At 31.2% G+C, this 15,303-nt stretch overlaps 1 protein-coding gene across 1 annotated transcript; it reads left to right on the top strand.

Annotated features, from left to right (window-relative positions):
• The first annotated feature begins 1,614 nt into the window (after positions 1-1,614).
• Positions 1,615-12,777, top strand: LOC132718327 (coiled-coil domain-containing protein 39-like). The gene is made up of 17 exons (XM_060702029.1): positions 1,615-1,811; positions 2,815-2,934; positions 4,299-4,445; positions 4,833-5,084; positions 5,516-5,644; positions 6,145-6,336; positions 6,749-6,852; positions 7,261-7,498; positions 7,860-7,949; positions 8,450-8,614; positions 9,107-9,361; positions 9,630-9,769; positions 10,362-10,437; positions 10,929-11,088; positions 11,498-11,676; positions 12,215-12,283; positions 12,646-12,777. Exons 1-17 carry the CDS (start codon positions 1,704-1,706, stop codon positions 12,760-12,762), a joined length of 2,541 nt encoding a protein of 846 aa, XP_060558012.1. The 5' UTR covers positions 1,615-1,703; the 3' UTR covers positions 12,763-12,777.
• The last annotated feature ends 2,526 nt before the right edge of the window (positions 12,778-15,303 follow it).

Raw genomic sequence — 15,303 nt, 5'->3', positions numbered from 1 at the left:
ATCAGCCATATAAGTCTCTAGGATACAAAAAGCTAAAATATTTTGGACATGCACCATACAATGCATAGTAATTCAATGTAGTATTTCAATTTCCTTTCAAAGCAGGATGCTTACAGATTCATGAATTTTTTTAAACATTTAAAAGTAAAAAATTGTCGAGTGAAAAAAGGAAGTAGTATACACATTTTTAAAGGGCACTTAAAATCTCTGAAAATTACAAAAAAAATACTGTAAGTCAGAATGTGTAAAAATAGCCTTGACTGTTAGTAAAAAACTGACTAGAAATACGGTAATGAACACTGCAAAATTAGTTATATCGCATACAACATGAAAGTTATTTCTTGCATTGCAAATATTTTTTACTCTTCTTGAAATCTTAAGTTATTTTTTCTCAAGGTTGATCTCTTAAAAAACGGCTCATCTGGAGGTATGCAGCTTTAAACCACTACTTCGTTATCTCATTTGTCTTATATTGGTTTCTCTTACAATAACTGCATGCTTGTTTTATGAATTGTAAATGGGTTTTTAGGAAATTTAATATTTTCTTTCTGGTTAGCTGATGCTACCTGACAAAATAAATAATATACTTATCCCTGGAAGGATTAGAATCCATAATTATGGGTGTGGGTAAATGATTCAATAAGAAAACTTGGAAGACTTGACCTCTGACTCCCCTGATAAATCATTGTACTTGCTTATCCAGCCCTGGCATTTGAAGAACGTTTCATTTTTTGAAAACAAAATGTTTAAACACTTTTCTTATATAAAGGGCTATGAGAGATACATGAATAATGTTGGAACGAAAAAAAAAGGAAAATAAAATTTGCCCTTTCTGGGCTTTGAACCCACGCCCCTCAGTTTAAATGCAATTGACATTGATTCTAGCCTATCTGAATACTCTTAAAAGTGGAGCTAATGCATTAGGGGTATACTACCATAATACATTTAAATATGTACATTGACAAATGACCTATCAAGTACAAAACTAACCAGGTGTTCAGACCATAACCCTTTCACTGCCACATTTCTCATTAACATTTCATTATTTTGTACAGACATTTCTCAGAACTACATGAGTGATGGTAATTTTTCACTTATAAATGTTTATAAAATACATTATAACCTATCTTTTTGTTGAAGGAAATGGGAAAAGATTCCAAATCATGCTAAATAGTGTCAAATATATGAAAATACTTTGGAAAAAAAGAAGAATCAAATATAAATCATTTTATGTTTCAATAATGGTGAATTTTCATTAATGTTTGCTTATACTTAATACTGTAAATGAATACCCTTGAAGGCAGCTGAGGGCAGTGCAAAAATGATTATGGCAAATTCAATTAGTTTAAAGCCTGTTTAAATAATAAACTATATATTTGCAATATTAATCCTTATGAATTGAAGATGAAGAAAAAAACATTTCTCTACAACTTCACTGCACTCTTTTATTAAAGGGCATGGTGTATTTATATCATGATCTATGCATGTCTGTCATGACTACCACAAAACATATATATGTTATAACCCGAGATGTATATATTTAGTGGTGTTTGATCTTAAAATAAAAACTCGAACAGTTTCAAGTACGAATCGTAAAAATTACCTCCCCTGCTACATACGGGCACTTTGTATCCAGAGTAATATCAAAACAAATGTCGGCATTGTAAACAAACTTTATTTCTTTAAAAATATAAACCACAAAAATGAGTCGCGGAAGCAGAGACAACCAGAGTATTTTGAGTGAGATAGATTGGGATGAGGGGCTTAGCATGCCCGTTGCGAACAGCGAGAACAAGTCGCTGGAAGATGAGGTACGGACACGTTAAATCTGAAATTTTTACAGTGGGTGGGGTATTTTTTCACGATTTTATATTGTCTGTTATATTAAGGTTTATGCGTTTATCTGGGTTCTGATAATAAAATCCGAAAAAAAATGTGTCAAGTTTGCTACTTAAACCTTTTTACCAGTAATTTTGTTACTGAAAAGAATCTAAGCAAAACAAAACTTCAATATAAAAAAGTTATGCACCTGCAGTGTTCGAAATTAGCAGTAGTCCTATAGCCCCTGACTACTTAATTTCTCCTCGGGCTACCAACTTTTCACAGTAACACGCCCGACCGGGCTACTGTATTCTCAGAGGCAATTTAAACAAGTGTTTTGAACGAATGAATCGTGCCAGTGAAATGTATTTTGGGCTAGTGAATATTTCAAATTGGTAGTCCGACCAGTCTAGTGGATTCAAATCCTAATTTCTTACAGTGCACCTGCTTTAGATCTAGTAATTTTTAAAATAAATAATATATTTCAAAAATATAATGTTTTACCTTTACAGGTATATTATTCTCTTCATTAATTGGTTTCTAAAAATTGTATTGCATGAATCGTCAGGTGCATGTCTCAGAGTCAAAGCCGCTACTGCTGGCATCAAAAAATATTTTCAGAGTCACTTGTCCTGCAGGACAAGTAGCTTCTAAATCAAATATGCAGGCAACATTTTTCTACTTGTCCTGCATCAAATTCTCTTAATTTTTACATGCAATTACGGGCAGACAAGTGTAATTTTTTATCTCTGTTTACTGTGTAGGTCACAAAGTCTCGATGTTAAGAAAAACAAAAACAAAACAGTTGGATATTTTTAAAAGTGATGCAAGCAGTTAATACAGATTTATTATTATAATACAAAATTTATTTGTTTATTTAATTATACCATAGGCAATGTTTTGATATAACTCGCTAACACTTTGTGTGATTATGATAATCAAATTTGTTTGAAAAATTCATGTATTTTTATATTATTTTTTTGTTATCTTTAGGTTCAAACAAAGCAAAGAAATATTGTGCATGTTCGCAATGACTTGGAAGAGTTTGAAGACAGAATCCACGCTATGTCTGAACATCTCAAAAATGTTAGACAAGAACTTCAGCATACACAGGTATTTTAGTTTTCCAGCTGTTCATATAAATTGTAAACAAATCTAAAATTATACAGGGTTCGCACAGGCCATGAAAAGTCCTTGAATTTGGTGGTTAGTTCTTGAAAACTCCTTGAATTTTGTCCAGGGAAAAAGTCCTTGAAAACTCCTTGAATTTTACAGGAAACTTGAGAATTTTGTTCAATAATTCACGAATTCTTCATTAAGTACCACAAAACGACTAAAATGAGTAAAACAGCGGCCAAAAAACAAACAAAACAAACAAAAGAAAACTCAAATATACATCAATTTTTAAAAAAAACGACTTCATAACGAGAAAGTAAGACGGTACGGAACGGGTATCGGCTTTTATACACGATTGAAATATTCATGACGTGTAAATTTCACGGACCGGTTTGGGTTATTCATCAAAAAATGAAGAAGTGTAATTTCTCGCCAAAATGGGTAGAAAAATACCCTTTCATTAAAGAATTCAAGGGTGATTAAAAAAAAGGCAATGTGTAGCGCTTGTGATAAGATTATAGACGTTTCAGGAATGGGTGAAAGTGCTATAAAATCACACATTAAAGTGAGAAACACAAACAATTCACAACAGTGAGAGAATGTAATCAGGATATAACTAGCTTCTTCAGTTTAGGTGCAAGTACTATCTTGAATAAAGATGACAATAACAATAATCTGACAATACCACTCCCACCCTCTGAAGCAACTACTGCAAAATCTTGCACACTTAGAAAAAACTTCATAAATTTGATAGTACTTCAACAGGTATTTGCATGTAAAACACTAATTTCATACATTGTCGCCCTTTTACACATATTTGTCTTTAGTGTGTCACATATTTTAGTCCTTGAAATACGTGAAAAAGTCCTTGAATTTTGTCCTGGATGGTCTGTATGAACCCTGTTATAATCATTAGGTTTAACTGTTAGGTTAAATTTGATTTTTTTTCATGAAGTAATTGAGTCATAATGAGATACCAAATTTTTTCAGTTCGTCTTTCCTCAGCAAGTAAAATTGATGATTCTCTAAATAAATTGTTTTCAAGAGACAACTAGGGAGAACTTATTGACTGAATACTGCTTTTGAGATTTCTTCTCCAGCAAAATTTTAAAAGCAGTTTCAAAATCTGCACTGAAAAAAAAACATAGATTAAATTAAGAAATGGAAAAAAAGCAATATAGAATTGTTGTTAAATAGGACTATTCCTAGTTAATTCCTATACATCTAAAACTCTGAATTATTGTTTTACTAAATGCCTAAAGCTTTGTAAGAACCTTTAAAATTTAAATACTTCAAATATCAATTTTGTAAAGGCAGAACAGTTGTGATAACATTGAGTTTATATTTAATTTTATTTTCAGGGGCTTGTTGGGGCAAGGAGGAAAGAAATTGAAACAGAAAGTCACCTCCTTACAATTGCTGAAAGGGAGGAAGGGAGACTGAAACAAGAGATAAAGAAATTAGAAAAAGAAGTAGAAGAATTGAAAGAAAGGAAAAATGTGTTTGAGGTATTGATTTTATTCTATGTTTCTCCTAATATACTTCTTCCAGTTGAGTTTTGGTAACAAATATGTATCTGAAGAGTCACATTCATTTTTTTTAGTTTGACAACTTGGTAAAAAAAAATTTGTCTGTAAACCTTGTTCTGCTGGAATGGAAAGCGATATACTCTTTGTCACCAGTATAGAATCAGGACAGCTGAAACATCAGTACTGTCTGACCAGGCTCTGTACAAGACAATGAAATTTGTTAGGTTAAGGGTTTCGTCATCTACCATTCCTGTATTTATTAACAAATTATGTTCTAAACAAGCCGTTTTTGTACAGGAGTTTAGAATTTACAAGAGATATTTGTGTTTTTATGTTATTTTAATATGTAATGTGTTTTTTTCCCAGAACAACATCTTCAAGCAGACCCAGAAACTTGAGGAGATGAAATCTCAGATGAACTGGGATCAGCAAGCCCTTGAAGCTTGGCTGGAGGAGTCAGCAAGAAAAGATGAAGATTCCATGGCCATTCAGAAATACTCCCGACATGACGAGAGTAAAATTAAAGAATTGTCTCTACGTATGGAGCGTCTGACAGACGAGTCAGCAAAGAAACGTAGGCAGCTGGACCATGAAACAACATCAACTCTCACTGCCCAGGTCTGTACATATGTTATTTTACTAGCATTGTTTAACGGTATTCTTATATTAATTGATATGAAGGTTTCTTTGTTGCATAATTTGTGAACTGACTGCAATATAAATAAATTTAAAAAAACAACACATTATATATTGGGCAAAAATATATTCAATATGGTGTCTGAACATACAGAATATATTAGTAACATTATTTTCAATTCATTTTGAATACTGTAAGTAGATAAGTTCAATGCAAGTTACAAGTGGCAATGTTTTGTTGTTGTTTTTTTTTTGTAGATGTTTGCTTACTTACAAAGCATTTTTCTCACCAGAGAATTTCTTTGTATAAAATTTGATTTAAATAGTTGTATCTATTAAGTTTAATTTAATTGGTAAGCAGTTATTATGATAGGAGCAATGAAATGGTGTAATAAAATGATTTCTTATTTCAGATTGAACTTGATAAAACCGCTGAAGATTTCAGGAAGGCACATCAGGAGCGTCAAGAACTGATTAAACAGTGGGAGAATACAATAGAACAAATGCAACGCAGAGACAAGGAGATGGATTTACTTGCTGCTGTAAGATTGTTTTCTTACAATATTAATCAATGACATTTTCTGGTGTTTTAATTGTATTAACTTGGTATTCTGATATTCGACTCTTCAACAATATTGGTTGAATTAAAATTTGGTTTCAAAAATGATCATCTATGTCAGAGTACTTCAAGGATAATTTTTCAACCAATTTTGTCCTGATGGATCATTTTTATGATCAAAACTAGTCCACTGTAATAAATCATCTTAATCCATTAGGTGGTGACGTGTGATATCTCTGAGACCTTCCCTGCTCTTAACTATTTGTTAAAATTAGTTGCTGCCAACTTATCATTTAACCATAAGAAAAAGGGTAGATAATTTTTGTTTGTATTATTTTTGTTTGTAACAACCTTAAACTGATTTTGAAGAAAAGTTATTCTTCAGAAATTAATAACGTAGAATGCAGAAAGTAACAAAATAAAGTTATAGAATGACAAGTTAGTCTGTAAAAAATGTTCATTTCCAAAAAAATTATATTGCAGCAACTTGCAAGAGTGAAAGCAGAGGTTCGTAAAAGGGAAGAGACAATTAAAGAGAAACAGCAGTTTCTTGATAATGAGATTGAGAATAATAGTGAGCAGGAGAAGAAAATCTCCATAGCTGAGAGGACTGCAGCTCGTATACGCTCCGACTACCAGGAGGCTGAAACTCAGAGAGTACAATTCCATGATGAGGTAAGTTTGATTTGATTTTATTTGGTTCACTTTAAACCATTAACCTGCAAAATTTATTGAAAACATTTTGCTCTGTTTTGAATTTGGAATAGTCCATTCGAAGTTTATAGTGTATAAAGCTATGAAAATGTAGTAGTCGGAAATACATTTTGAATTTTCTTCCAAAATACCTGTATGAAAGAAATTCTTAACATTTCCTTACTGTAATCTGAAATTCAAGCTTCGAAGTTGCAAAAATATTTATAAATCCGAAATTACCCTAGGTTTGTATCCTCAGCCTAAGCAAATTTCTATTCAACACTGAATCAGCGGGGACCTTATTTATTTATGTGTACTATTAATAGCTATAAACTTAATTATTCCTAAAAATTCAAAACATTTTATATAACATGTTATGTATATTACATTGCAGCTTGATGCCCTGAAGAGAACGGTGGATAGAACTGTAACTGACCTTGAAGCTACAAGGTCACAGGTCACACAACTCAAGAAAGATGTTGTTGATAAGGAAAACAGGTAAACAAACTTCAAGAGTATATTTTGTAAATTATGATGTCTTGATATTTATAAAACAGTTTTGTAAAGTTTCAAGATTTGAATATATATTTTGTCATCACTTTCTCAGGATGTAATTAAGTTCTGAATTTAATCATTTTGACTTAATATGAACTACACAACACATGAAAATATAAAGAAAGATATGCACAGTGTCAGTTAAGTATTTCTTGATAATTAACACTATCAATATCCTTCTTTATATATTTATATGGTGTTGAGTTCATATAAAGTCAAAATAATCAATAATAATAATAATAATATGTTTAAAAGCAGAACCCTTTTTATTCTTCAAATGTATGTTCCCTTTAAAAAAAATTCAGGGTACTAGTTTGATGTGGTTTTATAAGACATGACTGTAATTTTCAGGTTAAGACAAGCCAAAGATTTGAGAGAGACCCTAGTAGAGAAACTGAAGATTGCAACAGAGTCGAACTTGAGTGCCGAGGAACGAGCTGCTCGCATGGACGAGCTTCTAGATGATGAAGATAAACGTCAGAAGGACATTGATCAGGATTTGAAATATCTTCGAGACCTTCAGTTTAAAAAGATGCAAGAACTTCATGAACATCAGACAAAAGAGCGAAATAATGAGGCGGAAATTATTGTAATACATTTGTTAATTGTGTTTTCATGCACTTGTTTACTTTTGCTAAAAGAACATTAACTTTTATTCTACGTAGAATCAGCTATTTTAAATGCTCTTCAGCATCAGTTACTGTTAAAATTACTTTATTTTATGCAGTGAATACAACAATACATTTTCATTTTACAAATGAAAAGATGCTAGTGAATTCTGAAGATAGCATAGATATGAATTGATGGCATGAAAACTGACAAAAAAGACACTTTCAATCAATTTACTGCTTAATGATTTGTCTTCCTATCTTTAGAATTTTGAAGAATATACTTAATGAAATCTGTAAGGTTTTCTGAGAAAACATGTTTTAAATTTATATATTTTACAGGGAAGTCAGGCTGCAATTAGAAACTTGAACAGCAAAATTTCCAAGCTGGATACAGACTCCCTCAAACAACAGGAGATCATTTATAATCAGGTAATTTATAATTTCATCTCTTGCTACAAACTTTTTACGGGCAGTGGCCTAGTGGTTATTGTGTCTGCCTCTCAACCCAGGGATCATGGGTTCAAGCCCTTATTGGGTCATGACCATGTTTCTGGACTCGAAGTGAATAATATAAGTTGCAAGAACTTGTTTCACAATCAGGCTTAAATAAATATGTTTAAACCACTAACTTTTTTTTTTATGAGAAGGTGACTAGTTGTTTAAATTTGATTAAAATAACGATTTCACATAGTATTTCAGCTAAATATTTATCTTAGATAAATGGAAATTGGCCATCATACACAAATGGGAAAGAAAAGTTTATTGAAATACAGGACAAAAAAAATGTTTGGAGTTCAAATTTTTTTGTTCAGTTGGTGTTTAAATTCTTTTGTTCTATTGGAGCTCAAATTCCTTTGTTCTATGTAATTAGTAATTAGAGAATAATATATGAAAATCAGGTTTACAGTACAGTTGTTTTTGTTTTCTAGGATTTCTCTATTCAACAATTGGAGCGTCGTATCAACAGAATGCAGGGTGAAAGGTCAAACGAGGAGAAGATACATCTTGAAGCAAAGATAAAAGATCTGACAGATGAACTTGAGCAGAAAAATAACACCCACACCCTACTTACACTGCAGCTCAAGAGATTACAGGTATGGTCACCTCCAGTATATTGGTAGTCTATGGTGGCTGATTTGTGCTACATTTTATTTTGGTAGTGCAATATGAATGGCACAAATTTGGCTTCATATAGATTAATGTTACTTTAATAATTCCAGTAATCATTTTTTTATTGTGTTTGTAAGTCTGGTTTATGCATATTTCAACACATTTTTAATTATGTCTCAGCGGTCAGTCCGCCTAACAATCTGTACTAGAAAATTAATCATTATTTACCAATTTCTTTGAAAGTGACAGACTACTGATCCCACATTTCTGAATCAGCGGCGAAAGACAAAAACACTTTAGATTCATTATCTAAGATGAATAATAAGAGAGATATTTAATTAGAGTTTTTTGATATTTTATTTTTCTAATTTCTTCAAACTCACAATGGACAGTTTCGAACTTGAAAGTTGAACAAGTCTATTATCTATAACAAGCATAAGTAGGGATTAATTATACAGTTGTTTTTCCTATTATAGGATGATATTAGAAGAGTGAGCAGGGAGCTGGAGAAAAATGGATCAGAGAAGAATGACCTTACCAGCAAGATTGAAGAGCTCGACCTCTACAACGACAGTTCTGAGCGTGAGCTCAAGAAAATTATCACATCAAAACAAGACCTTATGGTGGATCAGAACATCTTGAAGCTGGAGTTGAAGAGGTTACGTGACATGCTTAACGAGCGAGCTGACGAGGTGTTCACACTGGAGAAGAGAAGACTGCAGCTTGAAACTGTAAGTTCTTGCCTATTATATACAAACCTGATACAAATGTTGCCTCTCTATAAAGAAAGCATATAAGAAAAAACTTGTCTGTAAATTTTGCATAGTGAATATATATAGTTTGGACAATAGACTTTTTGGTGTTCATCATATAATGTACATGTGATTTGGAACTAATTTTTATAATGCAAGATTTGTCTGTTTCGAAAATGTAAAATGACAAAAGGTTAATTAAACAACCAACATTATTGTTGAAAGTTTTGCTGTATTTGTTATATAGGCAATGAAAGAGCGTCACCAGGAGATCAACATCCACAAGGAAATGTTGAATGCCCAGGTTAGAGCTGTGAATGAGGAGAGACAACAGATTAGTGCAGAATTACACGAGAGAATCTCCAAAATTGATAAACTCAGGAAAAGGTACGATCATAAGGCAATGCTAATGCATTCCAAACAATTAAGGAGTAACTGTATGATTGATTAATAAATAATTAGCCTCCCAAATTAGGTATTTTGAAGTAGTGCATTTACAAATGCACTGACTGACTTCAAATTGCTAGTGTAAGCACAGGCTTCTTCATCTAGATCAATTTGTGATTTCTAATGTGATATAAATTAAAAATACCATGTAATGTTGTCCACACAAGCACTGGTTACTTCTCGAATGGATCTGCTCTCTTGTCCTCCCTTCCATAAAATTTACATGACTGACCCCAAAACTCGAGCAACTAATTAGGCAAAATAGCACATATTCAGATTACCATGATATCTGCAAGGCAATTATTATATAAATGCATCTATTAATTTTATCTTTTATAGCAGAATTTAATGTCAATAATAATGGCTTGAATTGTTTGTGCAATCTGATACTTAGAAAACTTAGAATGAGACTAAAAAATATTTTTTCTGCTTTGTGATCATGATTTCTGGAAGAGTCTAGAGGTTCTACTCTAACACTTTTGTGACTTAAATCTGAAAACTTACTCACCATGTTAAATATATTGTATTACAGGTATGAGATATTAATGGTATCCATGGCTCCACCAGAAGGTGAAGAGGAGAGATCTCAGGCTTACTATGTTATCAAGGTATATTCTTTTCCTTTTACATATCTCTGAAAAAATCATCAAGTCTTCCCCGTTTTCTCATATTTCTTTAATACTCTCAGTTTGACATTTTTAAAGATTGTGTTCAGTCAGAAGTTAATAAATCTAACTAGTCAACCTCCTGAAGTACCATGATGAATTTATTACAAGCGTCATTAAGCTAGATATATTATTAACATTTTGTGTATTAATCTGTAAAAGGAAATGTATTCAAAGACCCTATTTTAGGCAGTACTATAACTGAGCAGATCTAGTTTTTCTTACTGTATAATTTTGTTAGAAAATTTCAAAAAGAAAACAAAGGCCACTTCTGACTTTCCTAAATATACCTCAAATTAATAAGCAAAGATCATGCTTGTGCATGTATTATTTTTTCGTTTTTGAAAAATTTTCAATTAATGTTTATGTGGTTGTTTTTTTATGATATACAACGTATATTGTAGCTTATGTTTTACATGTTATAAATTTAACAGGCTGCCCAGGAGAAGGAAGAGTTACAGCGTGAAGGTGATGATTTGGATGCTAGAATCAGAAAGGCCGAGAAAGAAATCCGGGCCTTGGAAAATACACTTAAGCTCATGAACAACAGAAATGAAACTTACAGGAAAAGCTTTAATAAAGTTACTGATGCCAGTGAGTGTAGATATGTATTAAATATATGTTAAAGAGTAAATGTTTATTTATAGAAATTAAAAAGAAAAATCCTTTCATTTTTAGATTATTTTCCAGAGAATTTGACTTGGATTCAATTTTATCTTTAAATATGTAAAAAAAAATTTGGAGACAATTCTGGCATGGGTATAAGAGTTTCATGTTTAATTAATGTAATACAGAGGCCTAGTGGTAAGGTTGTCTGTCTCTTAACCCTAGGGATAAAGGGTTTTAGCTCTACTAGGTCACGGCCATGTTTCTTCATATGACATCAGTATAAGTTTATTACAGGAAGTGGACTGGAAAGTGGTTGATATAAGTCACGAACTTTTTTCACAATTGAGCTTAAAGCCTTAAATGAATATATTTAAACTTATGTTTATGTTATCAGGTGATGAAATGGAGGAGAAACAACAATTAGATGAACAGATGAGGGCTGTGATGGACAAGTACAAGTATAAGAGACGACAGATGAGAGAATTACAGGAAGATTTACAGACCATGAGTAATACACTAGATAATCTGAATAGAGATGAGGACGCTTATGTAGAGATGGTTGAAGAGAAGAAAGTAAGTGGCCAGTCCCCTCTTTTTTAGCTCGACTTTTTTTCGAGGAAAAAAATATATAGGTATTGTTACAGTCATTGTGGCGTTCCCGTTGCAGTCCGCAAACTTTAACCTTGATCATAACTTTTTAAAATCTTGGTGTCTTGTCTTCATACTTGGCCACAACAACCTTCAAGTAAACTAGACTAAGTTTGTTAAAGCATAATACGATTTGCTGTTGAAGTAATTTAAAGCACTGTCTAGGGTTTTGTCATTGATTACTTCTTGTTATATACATGAAGTAGCATAAAAGAAAGCAATATAATTATGGTATTGTGCCATTCTATTTTTGAACACTTTTCATTCTATTCCCAAATAGCTTTTGAAAAACTCCATTGATTAAGTACAAAATATCAAAACCCAGGCCACCTTTAATTTTTTTCACAATTTGTTGATTTGTATATACAGTTATGTACCCTTTGGTACTAAGTATTTTTGTTCTATCATTGTTATTTTGTTACTTAATTGATGCGATGTTATCACACAATTTTTTTTTTTTCAGAACAAAATTTTACAGCTTAACAAAGAGCTTGATGACCAGAGAGCAAAACTGGAGAGAGTAACAAAACAGGTAAGAGCATTTTTGACCAATCATGAAGCTATGTTTAAAATTTGAACCATTTTGAAGAAAATGTATCATGATATTACATAAACATGTGTTAAATATAACAGATAAATGAATTGAAATGTAAAAATGTGTTTGTAACTGTTTGGATAATGTGCAGGAGTGTGTCAGTTGTAAAAAAATAACAACTTATCCAGTGTGACAGGTAACAAAATGTTTTAAAAAAAAGGGTAGTACATATGCGAAACTAGTAGGTTTTAATAAAAAATTTTTAACTTGTTCCGACATTGTCGTGTGCTCCTCTCGTATTAGCTACTGCAGTTATTTGAAACTTTTTTATGTTAAATTGATGTATTCCTGTGTTACAGAATCTAAGATATGCTAAAGAATTGAGATCTGCAAAGAAGGCAAAAGGTGAAACTCCAGAAGAAGTAAGTATTGATAAATGCTCTGTGAAAACTGTTCATTTTAATTTTATTTTGTAAATTTCTAAGGTTTTCATTTAGTGGTTTAAGTTATGTTCTTCTACAGCAGCCTGTGCTGTAGCAGAGAAAATATTTCGAGAAAATTTGTCTTGCAAATCATGGTTTTGTAGGATATGAAAATTGTAATGTTATGATTGAAGGATTACAGGTGAATGAAATATAATATGTAAGGTAAAAGGTTTTTATTATTGATTTGAGAGTTTTACACGATTAGAAGTTTTAGCTGGTAAATAGTTAAAGATGAAGCTCTTCCCCTTTATACTGAAAGAAAAGAAAGGATAAAAATTTAATAAAAAATTGATTCATTGACAGTTTTTTTAGATGTATATTTTTGTTTGTCTTTCTGGATGGTCTAGCCATCAAGGTATGGCCTAAAGATAATTATTTTGAAAATGACATAAAAATGTGACAAACAAGCTGAAAGATTCTGCTATTCACCGGGTTATTTAAAAATCTTTGTTTTACAAAACTTCTTTTCCCCTTTTTTTTATCTTTTTTTTAAAAAGTTTTCCGCTTTTCTTTAAAGTTGAGAAAATTCAAAAAAAACTGTAAAGGGCAGCAACTAGGGGAGGCAACTAAAAGTTCACCCCGATTTTTGGCGGGGCCCTGTTACTTTTTGTATTTTTCAACGGGAATGGTGTTTTCATTTGTGCTTATGTTTTAATTTTTAAAAAGGAAATTTTGTTACCAAAATTTTTTTTTATTTTTTTTCATTTAAAAAACCCTTTGTAGGGTATCACCCCATATTTGGATTTTTTAAATCCTTGGGGGAAAACCCAAATTTTTCTTTTATATGCAAATTGGGACAAAAACATTTCCAAAACATGGGGTTTACTGGGGTTTTTGTAAAAAAAAATTATTTTTAAAATTGTATCATTAGTATTTTGTATATCTTTTAATAATCAAAAATTTTTTTAGGCTAACCTTCCATCTCTGACACCAAGCCGGCAACCAGGCAGTGCTAGAAGCAGTCTTTTCTTTGGGCGGGCATATTTCCCAGCAGCATAAAATTTCTCCTTTCAGGTAGTGCTAGGGTTTAGAGCCCAGATTGGGGGGAAATTTTTTTGGGGGTTTAAAATTAATTGATTTTTTCTTTCCCCAAGGGAGCTATTTTCAAAAAATATATCTTTATTTTTTCAATTTGATTTTCACTATAAAAATTTCCTTTTATTTTTCTTTTGTATACAACCATTTTTTAAATTTTCATTTTTTTTATTAAATAAAGGGAGATCATACTAAATTTAAATAAATTTGTGCAAGAAGGGGTTTAATAAATTGAAAGGTGTTTTTTTAAAATTTCCATTCATTCTTTAAATTTGGTGGAAAACCCAAATTTTCCAGAGTTTTTTTTATTATTAAAGACAATCAAAATCATATTTCAAATTTATTCTTTCAATGAAATCTAGGGACAAAAATTTTCCCTATAAGGTAAAATTTTAATAATGCCCTGCCTTTTCACCCTTGTCAAACTGACCCACTTGCTCTAAAAAAATATCTGTTTAAACCAAATTTTTGGGCCTATAAAATTTTCCCTAATTTTCTTTTAATTTGGGTTTTCCGGGTCCCCGGGAATTCCCGATTTCCCAGTTTTTTTAGCAGTAAGAAGGGGAAAGGGTAAGGGACTGGTTCCCCAAAATTTGAAAAGTTATAATAAAAAATTTATTTTTTATAGGGTGACATTATAGGGAACTTTTTCAAATAATGTATATTTATTTTAAAGGGCAAAACTTTAAAAATGTTTTTAAAATTAAATTTTTGGTTTTAAATAAAGAAAAAAGAAAGAAAAACTTTTTTTTTAAACAAAGTATATGTAATTGTTTTAAAAATTAAATTTTTTATTTTATTTAAATTTTTGGGGGACTTTCCCCAAAAAGAAAGCGAAAATTTGAAAGAAAAAAATTGAAAAGTTAGAAATATTTTTTCTTAAAGTTAAAATTTGGGTTTTTGTTTTTTATTCTAAAGTTGTTTTTATTTTTAAAATTTTAAATGTAAAATTTGGAAGTCTTTTTTACATTCAAAATGTTGAAAAAATTAAAAAGGTTTTGTTTTTAACTGATTTTGGGCATTTTTTTCATTTTTTAAATTTTACTATTAAATAATTTTTTTAAAAAATTTAAATAAATTTTGTTTCAGTAAAATAAAAACTTTTTGTTTAGCACACTTTGTTTTTGTTATTTGACAGAAATTTGTTAGAAAATTATTGCTTTTTCCCTTTTAAAACCCGGCCCCCGGGTTTTGGGGGTTAGAGCGTTTGACTTCTAACCAGTTCCCTCCCCTGGCTTTTTTTCGACCCCCAAGAGATTTTTTTGGAATTTTTTACCCGCGGGGGAAAGGAAGTCTAGTACTGGTTTTTACTTTTCCAAAGGAACGTTTGGTTTGGGAAATACCCCCCTATAGGACTGAAATACTTTTGGGGAAAAAGGCGAAAAATGAAAAAACAAACAAGCTGTTTTATCTTTTTTAAAACTTTTTCATGATTTACTTATTTTATTTACAGTTTTTGAGGGTTTTAAAAAAATCCCCAACTTTAGAATCTTTCCC

Source organism: Ruditapes philippinarum, unplaced genomic scaffold, assembly GCF_026571515.1.
Source record: "Ruditapes philippinarum isolate M1 unplaced genomic scaffold, ASM2657151v2 ctg4676_1_1_1_1, whole genome shotgun sequence".
NCBI lineage: Eukaryota > Metazoa > Mollusca > Bivalvia > Venerida > Veneridae > Ruditapes > Ruditapes philippinarum.
Note: the sequence above shows the minus strand (reverse complement) of the source record. Positions and strands in the feature narration are given on the sequence as shown.

Bases quoted from the DNA above. Each gene is read 5' to 3' on its own strand.
- LOC132718327 (XM_060702029.1), top strand. From the start codon at position 1,704: ATGAGTCGCGGAAGCAGAGACAACCAGAGTATTTTGAGTGAGATAGAT. The intron at 10,438-10,928 runs GTATATTCTTTT...TAAATTTAACAG, and splicing joins AGGCTTACTATGTTATCAAG to GCTGCCCAGGAGAAGGAAGA. The intron at 11,089-11,497 runs GTGAGTGTAGAT...TTATGTTATCAG, and splicing joins TAATAAAGTTACTGATGCCA to GTGATGAAATGGAGGAGAAA.